At 49.6% G+C, this 16,421-nt stretch overlaps 2 protein-coding genes and 1 long non-coding RNA gene across 8 annotated transcripts in view; 1 reads left to right on the forward strand and 2 right to left on the reverse strand.

The window, feature by feature from the left end:
• The window catches only part of Nosip (nitric oxide synthase interacting protein), a 15,979-nt gene extending 7,906 nt beyond the window's left edge, over positions 1–8,073 (reverse strand). For 2 of the 3 annotated variants that reach the window (XM_050121374.1, XM_050121372.1), the window contains exon 1: positions 7,933–8,073. The gene's annotated coding sequence lies outside the window, so the exon portion shown is untranslated. The remainder of the gene's footprint in view (positions 1–7,932) is intronic. The other variant, XM_050121373.1, reaches the window with a different exon arrangement.
• Prrg2 (proline rich and Gla domain 2) lies at positions 7,968–16,305 on the forward strand. 4 transcript variants are annotated; one of them, XM_050121376.1, is made up of 8 exons: positions 7,977–8,091; positions 8,799–8,863; positions 9,625–9,769; positions 10,316–10,497; positions 10,616–10,655; positions 13,526–13,670; positions 15,140–15,268; positions 15,477–16,304. In XM_050121376.1, exons 3-8 carry the CDS (start codon positions 9,685–9,687, stop codon positions 15,595–15,597), a joined length of 702 nt encoding a protein of 233 aa, XP_049977333.1. In that variant the 5' UTR covers positions 7,977–8,091; positions 8,799–8,863; positions 9,625–9,684; the 3' UTR covers positions 15,598–16,304. The 4 variants fall into 4 exon arrangements, with proteins under 4 accessions (XP_049977334.1, XP_049977333.1, XP_049977332.1 ...); XM_050121377.1 differs by lacking the exon at positions 8,799–8,863 and having other exon boundaries at positions 7,968–8,091; positions 15,477–16,305; XM_050121375.1 differs by lacking the exon at positions 7,977–8,091 and having other exon boundaries at positions 8,109–8,863.
• On the reverse strand, positions 12,796–13,518 carry LOC126488156 (uncharacterized). Its single transcript, XR_007588592.1, has 2 exons — positions 13,216–13,518; positions 12,796–13,023 (listed from the first exon to the last, which is right to left on the reverse strand). It is a non-coding gene; the product is annotated as an uncharacterized lncRNA (long non-coding RNA).
• Positions 16,306–16,421: the final 116 nt, after the last annotated feature.

Genomic DNA, 16,421 nt, shown 5'->3' on the forward strand with positions numbered 1-16,421 from the left:
AATTTTTTTTATTTTTTAAGATTTATTATGTCTACAACATTCTGCCTCCATGTCTGCTGCAGGCCAGAAGAAGGCGCCAGATCTCATTACAGATGGCTGTGAGCCACCATGTGGTTGCTGGGAATTGAACTCAGGACCTCTGGAAGAGCAGTCAGTGCTCTTAACCCCTAAGCCATCTCTCCAGCCCTCGGTTTTTGTTTTTTGATACATTTACAGAGACTGAAAACAGAGATCTTTTTCCTACTTAAATCTTTTTTTTTTTTTTTCCGAGACAGGGTTTCTCCGTGGCTTTGGAGCCTGTCCTGGAACTAGCTCTTGTAGACCAGGCTGGTCTCGAACTCACAGAGATCTGCCTGCCTCTGCCTCCCAAGTGCTGGGATTAAAGGCGTGCTCTGTACTTAAATCTTTTTTATGAACCAATGAGAGTTGCCTGGAAGAGCAGAAATGCTCTTAACCGACGAGCCATCTCTCCAGCCCCAGTGCAGACCTTCAGCTGGATGCCATCCCCGCTCTAGAGAGGTGATCCTGTACCCTCTGTAGTCAGTGTGCTCCGGGCCAAGCCAAGTTGAGGATGCGAGCATAGGCCATGAGGGGGTTCAAAGGGTGAAAGCACTTTATGAACAAACCTGACGACCTAAATTCTTTCCCGAGATCCCATAGTGGAAGGAGAGAACAGAACTCCAAAAGCTGTTCTTGGCTGCATTGCATGCAGACACAAACACACAATGCTCCCCCATAAGCAAGCATGCATGCATGCACATACTCACATGCACAAAACATAAATAATAAAATGTAATAAAAAATTTGCAAACAGGGCTAGAGAGATGGCTCAGTGGTTAAGAGGAGCACTGGCTGCTCTTCCAGAGGTCCTGAGTTCAGCCGGATGGTGGTGGCGCATGCGGGAGGCAGAGGCAGGAGGATCTCTATGACTTCGAGGCCAACCTGGTCTACAAGAGCTAGTTCCAGGACAGGCTCCAAAGCTACAGAGAAACCCTGCCACAAACAAACAAACAAACAAAACCAACTACAACAAAAAAACAGAGGTCCCGAGTTCAATTCCCAGCAACCATATGGAGGCTTACAACCATCTATAATGGGGTCTGATGCCCTGTTCTGGCAGATACAACACTCACACATAAAATACATAAATAAATTTAAAAAATTATAAATAACTACAAGGCCAGCCTGGGCTAAAGAGAGAATCCAAGGACAGCTTAGGTAGTTTGGCACGATGCTACAGACGCAGCCCACTGTTAAGAGTATCAGTCCAGCATCTACCTGCCTAGCACCTCTCACTTGTGCCCCCTTCCCAGTCCCCTGGGCTTCTGCTGTGTTGACTGTATGGGCCAATCCCCGCTTTATTCTTAGGCCCCAGCTGCCTTGACCTTGAAGAATTTGGCACTGGCTGGCATCTCTTGGCCACAGGGAGAGGATTCTGCTGCGTTAGTGAAACACTCACTCTTTAGATGGGAGGGACAGCTAGAAAGGGAGGCATCTTTTCCCAAGATTTTATTTTTCTTTCTATATATGCCTGTATGTATGTTTTGCCACACATGTGTAGTTGCCCAGAGGCTAGAAGATGTCAGATCTCCTGTAGCTAAAGTTACAGTTGCCTGACGTGGGGGAGGGGAGTCCTGGGAACCGCATCTAGGCCCTCTTACTGCCGAGATACTCTCCAGGCCCAAGGGGCATTTTTCTTTCCTTTCCTTTTTCTTTCTTCTTCCTTCCTTCCTTTCATGAGAAAGGCTTTCTCTGTGTAGCACTGGCTGTCCTGGAACTCACTATGTAGATTAGGCTGGCCTCAAACTCAGAGATCTAGCTGCCTCTACCTCCCAAGTGCTGGGATTAAAAACATGAGCTACTACCACCCAGCTAAAAACTTATTTTAATGTTGAAAATTGAACTTTCATTTTTATTTTATGCGTATGAGTTTTTTGCCTGCACATGTGTCTATCCCCGCTCATGTGTGTCTCGTGTCTTCAGAGGTCAAAAGAGGGTATCTGATCCCCAGGGACTGGAGTTACAGACGATTGCAAGCAGCTGTGTGGGTGCTGGGAATCAAACCCGAGTTTTTTGCAAGAGCAAGAGAAACCCTTAAAGCTGAAACATCTCTTCAGCCTGCAGAGGTGTAAAAACTAGAAACAAAACGAACAGCTGGGTGACGGCAGTGGTGACGCTCATCTTTAATCCTAGCACTTGGGAGTTAGTGGAGGCAGTGGTGGGCGAATCTCTTGAGGCTGAGGCCAGCCTGGTCTACAGAGAGAGTTTCAGGACAGCCAGGGCTACACAGAGAAACCCTGTCTCAAAAAACCAATCAAACAAAACACCAAAGGGAAGACAAAACAAGTAAAAAAGCCTGGCCAGGTGCTGAGACAGCTCAGGGGTAAAGGTGCCGGCCTGACAGCCTGAGGTCAGCCCCAGGCTCCAGGTGGTAGAGTAACCTTTGTGTACACTGTGAAGATGTGTCTTTGTCACAGCACCATCTGATTGGTTTAATAAAGAATCTAATGGCCAAGAGCTAGGCAGGAAGAGGTTAGGCTGGACTTCTGGGCAAAGAGAAAGGAAGAGGAGATGAGTCAAGGTATGAGAGGGGACACAGGGATATGGAGAGGACACAGGAGGTGCAAGAAGGAATAGAGGGCTAGGTGGGGCAGCGCACGCCTTTAATCCCAGCACTTAAGAAGAGGCAGAGGCAGGCAGATCTCTGCGAGTTCGAGCCAGTCTGGTCTACAAGAGCTAGTTCCAGTACAGCCAGAGCTACAGAGAAACCCTGTCTCAGGAAAAAAAAAAAAAAAAAAGATGGAAGAGAGGTAAAAAGCCACAAGGCAAAGGCAAAATGTAGATGACCACAAACACAAACTGGTTAATCTCAGTCAGAAGAACTAGTGGGACAAGACTGAGCTGCAGGCCAAGCTTTTATGTAAGTCTCCATTTGCGAGCTGGTGGTCCACAGAAAAACCTGTCTACAGAATCTGTGCAAGCTGTCCTCTGACCTCCAAGAGTTTATTGGCATGAATGTCTGTGTGCACACATAACATACAGCCAAACAAACAAACAAACAAATAAAGGTAATAAAACTTTAATGGGACAGCAAGACGGCACAATGAGTAAAAAAAACTCGCTGTGCAAGTTGGCAGCCTGAGTTCCAACCCCAGAACTCACGTGAGCATGAGGAGAGACACAAAGATGGCCTCTGAGCTTGTGTGCCGTGACACAATGGCTCCAGCATCACACAAAATGCGTATATGCACACAAACACCATGAACACACACACACCATGAGCGCGCACACACCATGAATACGCACACACACCATGAATACATGCACACACACACCATCAGCACACATACACACCATGAATATGCACATACCATGAACGCGCACACACACCATGAATGCACACACATCATGAACGCACACACACACCATGAACACATGTGCACACACCATGAAAGCACACATACACACCACGAATGTGCACATACCATGAATGCACATGCACCACAATGTACACACACCATGAACGCACACACATATACACACACAATGAATGTGCATACAAACCATGAATGCACACACACACCATGAACACCCCCCCCATGAACGCACACACATATACACAATGAATGTGCACACACACCATTAATGCACACCCACACACACCATGAATACACACACACCATGAACGTGTGCGCACACACACACACACGCACACACACAATGAATACGCACAGATAACAATAAACACTTCTCAAATGAGAACCAAGAGAAGCCTGGCCCCTGTTCGCATTTTTGAGGCTGGGACTTACTATGTGGCCTTGGCTAGTTGGCTAGCCTGGAACTCACTCTGTAGCCCTGGCCGCCGTCAAGTCCCAGAGATCTCCCTGTGCCCATGTCAACCCTGCACTGCTGATGTCACAGCCACACTCTCCTGTCTGTCTTCTAAGTGTCTCTCTGCTGGGGCTTAGGAGGGAAGCAGAGGACCTTGTAAGATGTTACAGATGTGCAGGAGAGCACAGCCAGAGAGTTTGTTACAGATGTGCAGGAGAGCACAGCCCAGAAAGAGTTTATTACAGATGTGCAGGAGAGCACAGCCCGGAGAGAGTTTGTTACAGATGTGCAGGAGAGCACAGCCCAGAGAGAGTTTGTTACAGATGTGCAGGAGAGCACAGCCCAGAGGCAGGGACATCTGGGAGGATTCAGAGTGCACATAACCAGACTGAGCTGTGTCATATGGGAGAGGGGAACCAGTTGCAGCTGCCAGAATGCCAAAGAACAGCGGTACAATTCCCAGCACCTACATGGCCAGCCTACTCTACAGAGTGAGATCTAGGACAGCCAGAGCTACACAGAGAAATCCTGTCTCGAAATACTAAAAACAACCAAAACCAAAACCAACCAACCACACAACCAAACAAACAAAAGCTGGGGCTGAAGAGATAACCCAGGGATTTAAAGTAGTTGCTGCTCTTGTAAAGGACCAGAGTTTGATTCCCAGCACCCATGACTGAGGGCTCACAACCATCTGTAACTCCAGAATACAATGCTTTCTTCTGGCCTCTGTGAGCATCAACATACACTCAGAGATTTCATCCCCAGCACCACGCAAACACAAAATTAAAATAAAAACCACAATGAAGAACCAGTTCACGCCCTACTATTATAACCATGTGCAACCAACAGTTAAGTGAGCATAGGGTCCTGGAGAGAGGGCTGAGAGGTGGTTAAGAACACTGGCTGCTTTTCCAGAGGAGTGGGGTGCAATTCCCAGCACCTACATGGCAGCTCACAGCTGTCTGTAACTCCAGGGGACCTGGTGCCCTCACACAGACATACATGCAGGCAAAAATAAATAAATCGTTAGTAATAATGAAGAGGAACTGAGAGGCATACACATCAATTGAGGAGGAAGTTCTTCCAGAGGACGCCACAAGCCGTGACCCACAGACCTTACTCCCAGGGAATGTCAGAACATATCCACACAAACCTCGTTACATACATGTGCACAGTCGCACACGCATGTGTACAGTAGCACACATATATGCACAGTAGCACCAGCTGCAACAGCCAAAAAGTTGAAACAATTCTAACGGTCCATCAACCGAAGGAGAAGTGAAATGTGCCGTATCTCACACAACAGAATACTGTACATCCACAGTCAGTCAGGATGTAACAGAATACTGTGTACAGACAGTCAGTCAGGATGTAACAGAATACTGTACATCCACAGACAGTCAGGATGTAACAGAATACTGTGTACAGACAGTCAGGATGTAACAGAATACTGTACATCCACAGACAGTCAGTCAGGATGTAACAGAATACTGTGCACCCACAGACAGGCGTCAGGATATAGTATGGAGGGCCTAGAAACAACATGCCAAGTGAGGAAAGCCAGCCACAGAGCCCACACCTGTATGACTGCAGTTAGGAGACATGTGCAGATCAGGCAAATTCATAGGCATTCAGAGGCTGCCAAAGCCTGGGGGTAGGAAAGACTGAGGTGACAAAGAATGTAGGACAGGATTTCTTTGGGGATGTTAAACATGTCCTAAAGTTGACTTGAGACAGCTCAGCTTGGCCTCTGATACTATAAGCAGCCTGAGGATGACCTTGAACTTCTGATTTTGCTGCCTAGGCAAAGGAGTGATCTGCATAGCAGGCTCCTGTCTGGCGCTCTTGGAGGCCAGAAGGGGGCATTAGATCCCCTGGAACAGGAGGGATTACAGGTCTGTGCTACCACACCCAGAGAACATGCTCTAAAATTGTTAGTGGTGATGCCCATACAACTCTGTGAATACACTCCGAATTGTTTGCTTTAAGTGGGCAAAGTATATATTACGTGAAATTATATCTCAATAAAGCTCACTGAAAAATAAGAACAACATGAGCTAGGAGTGGTGACTGCATGCTTATAATTTCAGTACAGTCCTACCCGTCTCAAAACAAAGACAAAACAAACAAAAACAAATGAGGAGGCAGACGAGATTGGGCAGAGGCCAAGAGCACTGGCTGTTCTTCCAGAGGACCTGGGTTTGACTCTAACATACACACGGCAGCTCGTGATTCATTCTAGTTCCGGGTGAGCTGATGGCCCTTTTCTGGCCTCTATAGGCACCGTATTCGAGTGGTGCACAATGCAGCGCAAAATGGTCATTCAAGGTGGCGCACACCTTTAATCCCAGCACGTGGGAGGCAGAAACAGGTGGAGCTCTGTGAATTCAAGGCCAGCCTGATCTACAGAGTGAGTTCCAGGACAGCTAGGGCTACACAGAGAAACCCTGTCTGGCAAAACCAAAACAAAAAATCAAAAACCTCACTCATTCACATAAAATAAGAAAATCCTTTTCCTTTTTGGGATAGGGTCTCACTATGTAGCTCTTGCTGGCCTGGAGCAGCATATGTGAGCCAGGCTGGCCTCACTCCCTGAGAGATCCACCTACTTCTGCCTCCCTAGTGCTGGGGTTAAAGATGTGGCCACTAAAAGTTTCTGCACCCCTACAAACTTCTCTAACAATGCAATCATCTGAATCAGACCAAATCAAACCGAATTAGAAAAAGCCCAGGTTTACTGGATACCAATGCTCCCGGACGGCTTTCCAGTACCCCAGAGAGGAGTTGGGGAAGGAAGACCAGAAAACTACAAGTTTGTTATCTGGGTGGCAGTTTAAATTCCCTGTGGGAGGGGTCTTGTGCATCTCTGGGGAGGGGTCATCCTTTGGCAGGTTTTCTCAGGGGTGGAGTCTGGACTAAGGCAACTCCCAGGGGAGGGGACTTGGAATGGAACTTCCATGCGAATATTCCAGACTCTTAGGCTATATGGATGCCAGGGGCTGGGATGACACTTTCACTCAAACACCCCAGGCTCTCTGGATATAGGGGCGCCACGCCCATTATAAATAAATCTTAATCTCCATACACAGATCCTGCCATCCTGCACGGCATGCAACCCTCTCTCAAAAAACAAATCACCGGCCGGGCGGTGGTGGCGCACGCCTTTAATCCCAGAACTTGGGAGGCAGAGGCAGGCGGATCTCTGTGGTCTACAAGAGCTAGTTCCAGGACAGGCTCCAAAACCACAGAGAAACCCTGTCTCGAAAAAACCAAAAAAAAAAAAATCACAGGGTGGTCCACACCTTAAATTCCAGCACTTGGGAGGCAGAGGCAGGCGGATCTCTGTGGTCTACAAGAGCTAGTTCCAGGACAGGCTCCAAAACCACAGAGAAACCCTGTCTCGAAAAAACCAAAAAAAAAAAAATCACAGGGTGGTCCACACCTTAAATTCCAGCACTTGGGAGGCAGAGGCAGGCAGATCTCTGTGAGTTCGAGGCCAGCCTGGTCTACAAAGTGAGGTCCCTGGTAGTCAGGGTTGTTACACAAGGTTATCTTGAAAAGCAATAATAAAAATAATAAACAAATGGGGGAAAGTGGCTGGGTGTGGTGAACACCTTTAATGCGAACACTTGGGGCTGCAGAGGCAGGTGGATCTCTCTGAGTTTGAGGCCAGCCTGAACTACATAGTGAGTTCTGGGACAGTGAAGGCTACGTGAGACTCTGTCTCAAGTAAAATAATTCACTTCCTTCAAGGATCCTTTAGGGCCTTATCCACTACTGCTGGTAAACTGAAGCGGATTAAGGGATCCTGCCTCAACTCTTCACTATTCCAGGGAATCCCACGTTCATTCCTGCACTGGTACGGACCCTTTTCCACTACGGAACTACATTTTCTAAGAGTGGTCAGGATGAGGACGACATATTGCAAGGCATGCTGGGAGATGTAGTTCAGCTTCCAACTCAAGGAGTCGGAGCGTCTGTTAATGATTAACAGGAAGTCGGAGTGCGAAACCTTATCCTGTGTCCCTCGGAACTTCAAATATCCCACCCACAAGAAGGGACTCTTAGCGACGCGACCCCACACGGCCTGCAGCTCACCTCACAAACGGTTAGCCGATCCGTCGTGGCTTCAACTGTGTCCCGAACCGGAAAAGAGTACTGTTTTTTTTTTTTTCACTACACTCCTCCCACTTCCGCTCGGCAGCAGACACCGGAAATAATACTGCCCCTAGTAGTGGAGGCGCTTCTCGTGGTTTGGTAAGTCCTTTCTTCTTCTCTTCCCCCCACCGAAACGTGAGTGACAACTCGAAGGTTCCGGTTAGCGAAAATGGCTTGACTATCGGAGACCACTTAACCTGTGTTAGGCAGAGTGGTGTAGTTGCTTTGATTCTTTTCAAGTCTGAGTTTAAGGACTAACTCCTTCGCCCAGATATTCTGATGCCCACTTTCCCAAATATATACCTATTTTTCCCATTACATCTTAAGAGACGATTTTGCCTAAATTATAGAATAAGCAATAATCAAAAGATCACGAGGCCAAGCTGTCCACGTCAGTCACCCTCAGCAAACAGATAGGATGTGGTACCGCCCAGTTATTCCTGGAATCAAAGCATTCCGTTCCCACCAGTTTGTAGATCTCTAGAGACTCAAGATTTATTTTCCTGGCTCTGCCAAGCAAATTGTCTGTAGGGAGAGAGCCGGGCTGGGAAAGGAGAGAGGAAGAGACTCTAATAAGGTTCCTTAGATCCCTCCGTAATGTGCAAAGTCTTGCTCGTATGTGGGGCTGTGTCCGTGGAGCCCTTGGTCCTAAGGTTCCTTTAAGTACTTTGTCTCTTACCTGAGTCCCTCCCAGAGCAGGTAACCAGTGGCCCCGCCCCCTGCCAGAAGCCGGGATTGGGCCTTGTTACCGAAGAGAAGCACCCCTCCTTCCTCTCCCCTCCTTCTTCCCCTCCCCTTTTTCACAGCTGGCTACTGTTGACCCAGGGGGTCTTCATTACAGAAGAGAGGCAGGGCTCCCAGGTCTGGGCAGGTAAGTGGATACTGCTCTCAGAGAAACTTGGGGTGTGGAGGGGCACTCTGGTGTCCTGACTTCCCACACCATTGGGATCCAGAGACTTGGGACCCTAAATCCTAGGCCCTGGAGTTCAGGGTCCCGTTCCCTCAAGACCTCAGACCTAGACATTTAGGACCTCATTTGTTCTATAATCTTTGATCTCTGGGGGTGGATGAGGCAACGGCAGAGGGAGGTTGACTTGGAATGAAACCTGCCAGGTTGGAAGGGAGCAGGACTGCGGATGAACCTGTTGAAATTGCTTACTGTGTCACATGGTACTGTGGATACGGCAGAGGGATAGACGAGAGCACACGGACTTTGTGCTCATCATGGGGCAGGCACTGCCATCTCTGAGGTCCTCCCTCCTCTCACATTCGAATACCTGGTGCGTAGGCAAGTCGCTTTACCACCCGGTGACAGTTTTCTCGTCTATAGAATGGCAGGAGAGCCGGGCGGTGGTGGCACACGCCTTTAATCCCAGCACTTGGGAGGCGGAGGCAGGCAGATCTCTGTGAGTTCGAGACCAGCCTGGTCTACAAGAGCTAGTTCCAGGACAAGCTCCAAAACCACAGAGAAACCCTGTCTCGAAAAACCAAAAATAAAAATAAGAAATAGAATGGCAGGAGATTGTTCAAATTGGATTGTTTTGAGAATTAAAATGAGTTGATACAGACCAATAGTGTCTGGCATAGGTTACAGGTTGAGTGCTTGCTTTTTCTTTCATTCACTGACTGCAGAGTCCAGGCAGGGAGTTCTTGCCTCATAACTCTGCTGAGGCATTTGGGAATCCACACAATATGAGGGGCCATCCTTCCCTGCTCTTAGTCTATATGGGATTGACCACCTGCCTGGACACCTTACCTTATGAAGAGCAAAACCAAGGTGAGTGTTTGAGGAAGAGCCTTACAGAGGTTTAATTTCTGCCTTCTTGGGCTGGAGAGATGGCTCAGAGGTTAAGAGCATTGCCTGAGTTCAATTCCCAGCAATCACATGGTGGCTCACAACCATCTGTAATGGGGTCTGGTGCCCTCTTCTGGCCAGCAGGCATACACACAGACAGAACATTGTATACATAATAAATAAATAAATAAATAAATAAATAAATAAATATTTTTTTAAAAAAATTTCTGCCTTCTCCTACCCAGGATACTTCCTGGCTTCCCAGACCCCAGCTCTCCCTCAGACCCAAAAGTCTAGGTCCCAGCCTCTTCCCTCCGACCCACAAGTCCAGCCTCAGCCTTCCTCCTTCAGAAATAGATTTCTAGACTCCAATTTTTCACCCTCATACCCAACTATCCAGACCCCGGCTCTCCTTGCTCAGATCCAGGGGTTTCCAAGCCTGGCCCTCACCCCTCAGAACCCCATAACTCTCTATCTTCCTTGTCCTCAATCCTAAGGACTCTCTGCTTTTGACCCTGATGTCCTTAGTTCTTGACATATTCCTGAATCCTCCGGAGGCCCAGAGTTTCCTAGTTGGCCGCAGGCGGGTTCCTCGGGCTAACCACTGGGACCTGGAGTTGCTGACCCCTGGGAACCTGGAGCGGGAGTGTCACGAGGAGAGGTGCTCCTGGGAGGAGGCCCGGGAATACTTTGAGGATAACACACTGACGGTGAGAGCCTCAGAGGACCCTCTCTGCCTCCCTGGGGTTTCAAATACCAGCATGGACTGGCTGTGGGGACTGCTCCATGTCTAGCTGCTGCTTTCCCCTTCTCGTCCCCTCCTTCTAGGAACGCTACTGGGAACATTACACCTACAATGGCAAGGGAGGTGAGTGGTCCTCGGTCCTCGGTCCTCTCGCTCCATGATGGGGAAGTGGCCCTTAGCCCTAGAGTTCAATGCAAAGGCCCACCTTCCCTCAAATCCCATGCTGTCCAGAGATGACTGACAAGGTGTCCCCTCCCTTTTCGTTATGGCCCTTGTCTGAAAACCCAGCACAACTGCATGCAGATTCATAGGAGGGCCCAACCCCTGGGGGGGGGCATGTGGGTGGGTTATTGTCATGGGCCTATCTATCATAAGGACAAGCTCTGATAGGACAACCTGGGTCCTCCTTTAGATTCCAGAGCCCCAGCCCCTTACCAGCATCTTGGTTGCTAGTGGGGCTGTGCCCTAGCAACGAGCTCGGGCAGGAAGCCTGGCCATTCTCACCTGTCCAGTTTGCCTACCCCAGCCCCTCCTCTGAGTTCTGAAGTCCTCATCCTGGCTTGAGCCTTGTTGCTAAGGGGGGCTGCTCCTTAGCAACAGGCCCTGGCCAGGCCAGACAGAGGAAGTCAGAAGCACTACCTGTCTGGCTTCCCCTCCCCCATAGCCCCATGCCAGCCACAGTCTGCCTGGTTGCTAAGGAGGCCTTCTCCCTAGCAACTGTACCTAGCTGGAAGACCAGAGCCTCCTGCCCAGCTGAAGGACCCCCTCTGGGCACCAGCTGCCCCACCCCCTCATGGCCTGGTTGCTAGGGGTAGATGCACCTTAGCAACAGGCCCTGGGTCTGTACTGTAGTCCTCACAGTGGAACCGGTTGCTAGGGGAGATAGTTCCTTGTCTACAATCCAAGCAAGGCCTAGAGGCTCCTTGGATCACCTGAAATCTGCCTGTCTTTAAAAGTCCTATCTTCTCACTGCAAGCTAAAAGCAAGGTTGGAGGTGGAGATAGGAGGTAGCCAGATTTGATGGCCCCGGCCTTGGCCTCGCAATCCAAGCTACTCCAAAGGCCAAAGTGGAAAGATTGTTAGCACACGGCCAGCCTGTGCTACATATCAAGTTTGAGGTCAGCTTGAGACTCCATGTCTCAATAAAACAAAAACAAGGGCTGGAGAGATGGACTAGTTGGTAAAGTGCTGGCCATGCAACCCCAAGGACCCTAGTTTGATCCCCTGACTCTCCAGGGAAAAGCTGGGTTGTAATCCCACTGTGGGAGAGGAGAGACAGGAGGGTCCGTGGGGCTCCTTGGGTAACCAGCTTGCCCAAGTCACTGAGCCCCTCCTAATGAGAGAACATGTCTCTAAAAACAAGGCACCCCAGTGAGACTGCTCAGCAGGTGACTGTGCTTGTCACCTGGGTACCACATGGTAGAGTAAGAGAAGTAACTTCAGGAAGTTGTCCACACACACACACACACACACACACACACACACACACACACACACACCTATTTAATCAGCAGTAAGGGCTAGAAAGATGGCACAGCACTGAAGAGTGCTTGCTGCTGTTACAGAATACTTCAGCTTGGTTCCCAGCACCCCATTTGAGTGCTGCTCACAACTGGTGATGATTCCAGCAGCTCCAGAAGGTCCAGTGCCTTTCTCTGACCTCTGAGCATCCACACACACATGCACCACCTCCCTTACACATACGCACAAATACAAATAAAATAATAGAATGGATTATTTAGGAAACCAATAGGCGACTAGAGCGATGGCTCAGGGATTAAGAATACTTGCTAGAGAGTGTTAGAGGGCCTAGGTTCAGTTTCTAGACCTACAAAGTGGTCACAACCACCACTTCCAGTTCCAGGGGATCTAACACCCTCTTTTTTTTTTTTTTTTTTTTTTTTTGGTTTCTCAGTAGCTATGGAGCCAGTCCTGAAACTCGTTCTGTAGATCAGGCTGGCCTTGAACTCACAGAGATTGCCTACCTCGCTTTCTGAGTGCTAGGATTAAAGGTGTGAGCCACCATCCCCTTACAAAAATAATTTTTTTTAAAGCTAGAAGTTCATTGGAACAGCAGTGACGCACACCTTTAATCTCAGCACTCCGGAGGTAGAGGCAGATCAATCTCTGTGAGTTCAAAGCCTGCCTGGTCTACAGAGTGAGTTCTAGGCTAGCCAGGGCTACACAGAGAAACCTTGTCTTGAAAAACCAAAAAGAAGAAGAACAACAAAACAAACAAAAATCCTAGTTTCAGTCTCCAGCATGACAAAAAGCATATAAACATATTTAAAAATAAAAAGAACCAAAAGCAAACCACGTCAGACTGAGGGCAAGGATGTTAAAGTCTCCTTTTGCATCCTTAGTTTGTTGAAGGGGTTCGACACCTCCATATTTCAAGGTGTCTGCCAGCTTATCCGTTGTTATCCCTGTACGTGCTGAAGCCGTCCTGTGGAACGGCCCCGTCCTCTTGTGCCGTGCTGACACAGCTCAGCTGAAGTAGAAGATCTGCCATTAGCGTGTTTGCAATAAACTGTCCTCCCTCCCTTCCTCCCTCCCTCCCCTCTCCAGTAGTAGGGATGAACCTGGGCCTGAAGTGCGCTGCCAGCTGTTCTACCACTGAGTTGCAGCCCACATCCAAACCCCTTTTCATTTGTGGTTTTGTGACAGGGTCTAGCTAACTTACCCAGGCTGACCTTGAATTCACCGTCAGACTTCAGCTTCAGCCTCCCAAACAGCTGAGATGACAGGCCAGAGCCATGGCTCCCTACTTAGATCTCAGTGAGTTTTCATGATAGACTGGTAGGGCTCATGTTCCCGTTCTGCAAAGCAAGAAACAGATGCTCTGAGAAAGCCTTAGTGTTTGTTGCCTGAGGCCAGAGTAGCAGGAAGGGAACTCAGAGCAGCCTTGCTTCCTAGCCCATGCCCTTAGGGAAAAGAATAGAGAAGCTGGAGGAGGTAGCAGCCCCTGGGACAGTGGTACCCTCTACCCACAGGGCGTGGACGAGTAGATGTTGCAGGCTTGGCGGTGGGACTCACCTCTGGGATCCTGCTCATCGTCTTGGCTGGCTTGGGAGCCTTTTGGTATCTGCACTACCGACGGCAGCGCCGACTCAGAGTGCAGGAGTCCAGTCAGCAAGAGTAAGGGGTCTTCCAGGAGGGGGGAGTGATGGAGAGCAAAGTGGGAGGGAGGAGGCTTGATCTGAGGGGCAAGACCAGTCTGGAGCCACGGGCCTATGGAGAATAAGTCGATGTGAAGTTGAGACCTAGCAGTCTTCAGAGAGGTCAACACTGGGTGGAATGCAAGTGGGGGCTGTTGTCCATCGCTGTCGGTGGCACTGCCTTTCCATGGGTGCAGGTCACACCAGCAGAGGTTCAAGGGTGTCTGATAGCAGTAGCTGGGTATCATGGCGCTTCCCTCCTGTCATTTCAGGAAGATCTAAAATTTTTCAAGACCTTTCCACTCTGATGTGAGTTCAAAGCTAGCTTGGGGAACTTAAGGAGGACCTTTCTCAAAATAAACTGGAAAGAGAAGTGAAGGTGTAGGATCAGCAGTGGAAGGCCTGGGGAAAGGCTGCCCATGCAGGGACATAGGATGGCCTGGGTTCTGGGGGCCCCCTAGACCTGACAAACTGAAGTTCTAGTCCAAGGATCTGCGTGGTGGAAGGCGAAAACCCTCCCCCAAGTTCTCCTCTGACCATCATTTGTGTGTTAGCATGTGTGCACACCCATAGAATACATAACTGTACTTTAATTATAGAAATTTAGGGCTGGAGAGATGGCTCAGAAGTTAAGAGCACTGGCTGCTCTTCCAGAGGTCCTGCGTTCAATTCCCAGCAACCACACGGTGGCTCATAACCATCTGCAATGAGATCTGGTGCCCTCTTTTGGTCTGCAGGCATACATGCAGACAGAACACTGCGTAATAAATAAGTAAATAAATCTTTAAAAAATCTATTAAAATGTAAAAGAATGGATTTGGAAGCTGGGCAGGGTGGCTCACACATGCAATTCCAATACTTGGGAGGACAGGCAGGATTGTTGGAAGTTTTGAAGCCAGCTTAGGCGACCTTAGCTAAAAGAGTAGATTTGGGAAATTTTAGAACTAAATGTTTCAGAATTGTGTTTCTGTCTGTGTGGCTCTGCTGAACTTTGTCTTGTCTGTCCACCTGATATTCTGTTACTTTGGTGCTCCCATGTTTCTGTGGATGAGAGTGTACATTCGAGGCTCATTTTCATGTCTATCTGTCTATGTCCATCGGGCTGTCCTTTGAGGCACTTTTCTGGGCCATCTCTCTTCCCCTCTGTCCCCTCCTACCCTCAGTCTCTTGGTCTATAACCCCTTGGTCATGTAGGTTTTGTTTCATTTCTTCTAAAGATTTATTTTATGTGTATGGGTGTTTTGCATGCATGTATGTATATGTACCACATGTATGCCTCGTACAATCAGAGGTCATAAGAGGACGTTGGATCCTCTGAGACTGGAGTTACAGATCGTTATGAGCCGCCATGTGTGTGCTGCGAAAGGAACCTGGGTCCTCAGCAAGACCAGCCAGTGCTCTTAAACTCCATGGTAGCTTTTATACTAACTACTCTCTTTCTGTCCGCAGGACCGGGCTCATCAGTCCCCTGACTCCCCCGACGCCCTTGTTTCCACCCTTACCTCCAGGCCTTCCCACTTACGAGCAGGCGTTAGCAGCGTCGGGTGTGCATGACGCCCCTCCGCCCCCTTACTCCAGGTACGGGGTGGGGCTTCTCCAAGGGGTATAGTGCGGTGAAAGGCCAAGCGTGGGAGGGGTGTGTCCCCAAGGGCAGGGTTTGGTGCTTTGGGAATCTACAAGGGGCGGGGCTTGCAGGGCAGGGCGGGCCCTACGCAATTGTCTGTAGGGGCGTGGACCAGCCTTGGAAGAGTGCAGCTTTTCAGGAAGGTGGGGCTTGTGCCTACAGGATCCAGGATTGGCTGAGGCACCAAGGGCGGGTCGGTGTGGTCTTGGTGGAGGGGGCTTGTTTGACTCCGCACTGTACACTCCCCACCCCCACCCCGGGTAGCCTCAGAAGGCCTCACTGAAGACCTGCTCCGGAACGCGGGCTCCCGAATTGTGCCCCTGATTCACAGCGGATTCCGGAAGTCGCTGGGCCTCTTCGACTCCTCATCAGTGTGTGCGTGGGGGAGTCAGGGTCGTCGGACCCGAGGTCTACACGACACACGTGTTTCCGCCACGCACGGATACACGCATGTCCCTGACCATCCTGTTGCGGAGTCCGTGCCCCTGTCTCTCGCCCCCCCCCCCTTTCCTGATCAGCAGCCCTGCCTCGGAGTGGGCAGGCTCCTTTAGAAACTTGGACATGACTCGACTGTCGCCCCACTGGTGTCGTGGGGAGCGTACACACAGAGAACCAGGCCCATGCACACCCCCGTCTTCGTGTGTTTCTCCACTCGGGCACCTGGGCAGTTCATAATCCAGCATAAAGGTGGAGGGCGCGTTTGCTATGTGCTGTAAAAGGGGTGTTAGGATTGTATTGCACTCGGGGAAATGAAGTTGAGCTGAGCGTCTACCTAAAAACCCTTTGAAAAGGAAGAGACTTAAAAGAAAGAAACCCCCCAACTCAAAATTGAAACAATTAGCGAAAAATAAAAATGCAAACGAACTGAACCCCGTTCCTGGGCGCATCTGCGCGCGGTGGAGCTGGATTTCTGTACGGGCGCTGTGCCCTACACCCCCAGGCTCCGCTAGTGCTCGCTCTCTCTCGTTCCTCGCGCGCGCGCTCTCTCTCTCTCTCTCTCTCTCTCTCTCTCTCTCTCTCTCTCTCTCTCTCTCTCTCTTTATCTCTCCTCTCTCCTTTTATCTCTTTTCTCTGTCTTTCTTTCTCCCCCTGCCCCCGCCCCACCCC

This window comes from Alexandromys fortis, unplaced genomic scaffold (assembly GCF_014885135.2).
Source record: "Alexandromys fortis isolate MF-2015 unplaced genomic scaffold, M_Fortis_MF-2015_v1.1 scaffold_161, whole genome shotgun sequence".
NCBI classification, from domain to species: Eukaryota; Metazoa; Chordata; class Mammalia; order Rodentia; family Cricetidae; genus Alexandromys; species Alexandromys fortis.

Coding starts and splice junctions, on each gene's coding strand:
- Prrg2 (XM_050121377.1), top strand. CDS start 9,685: ATGAGGGGCCATCCTTCCCTGCTCTTAGTCTATATGGGATTGACCACC. Junction 9,770..10,315: donor TTATGAAGAGCAAAACCAAG/GTGAGTGTTTGA, acceptor TGATGTCCTTAG/TTCTTGACATATTCCTGAAT. Junction 13,671..15,139: donor CAGGAGTCCAGTCAGCAAGA/GTAAGGGGTCTT, acceptor TTCTGTCCGCAG/GACCGGGCTCATCAGTCCCC.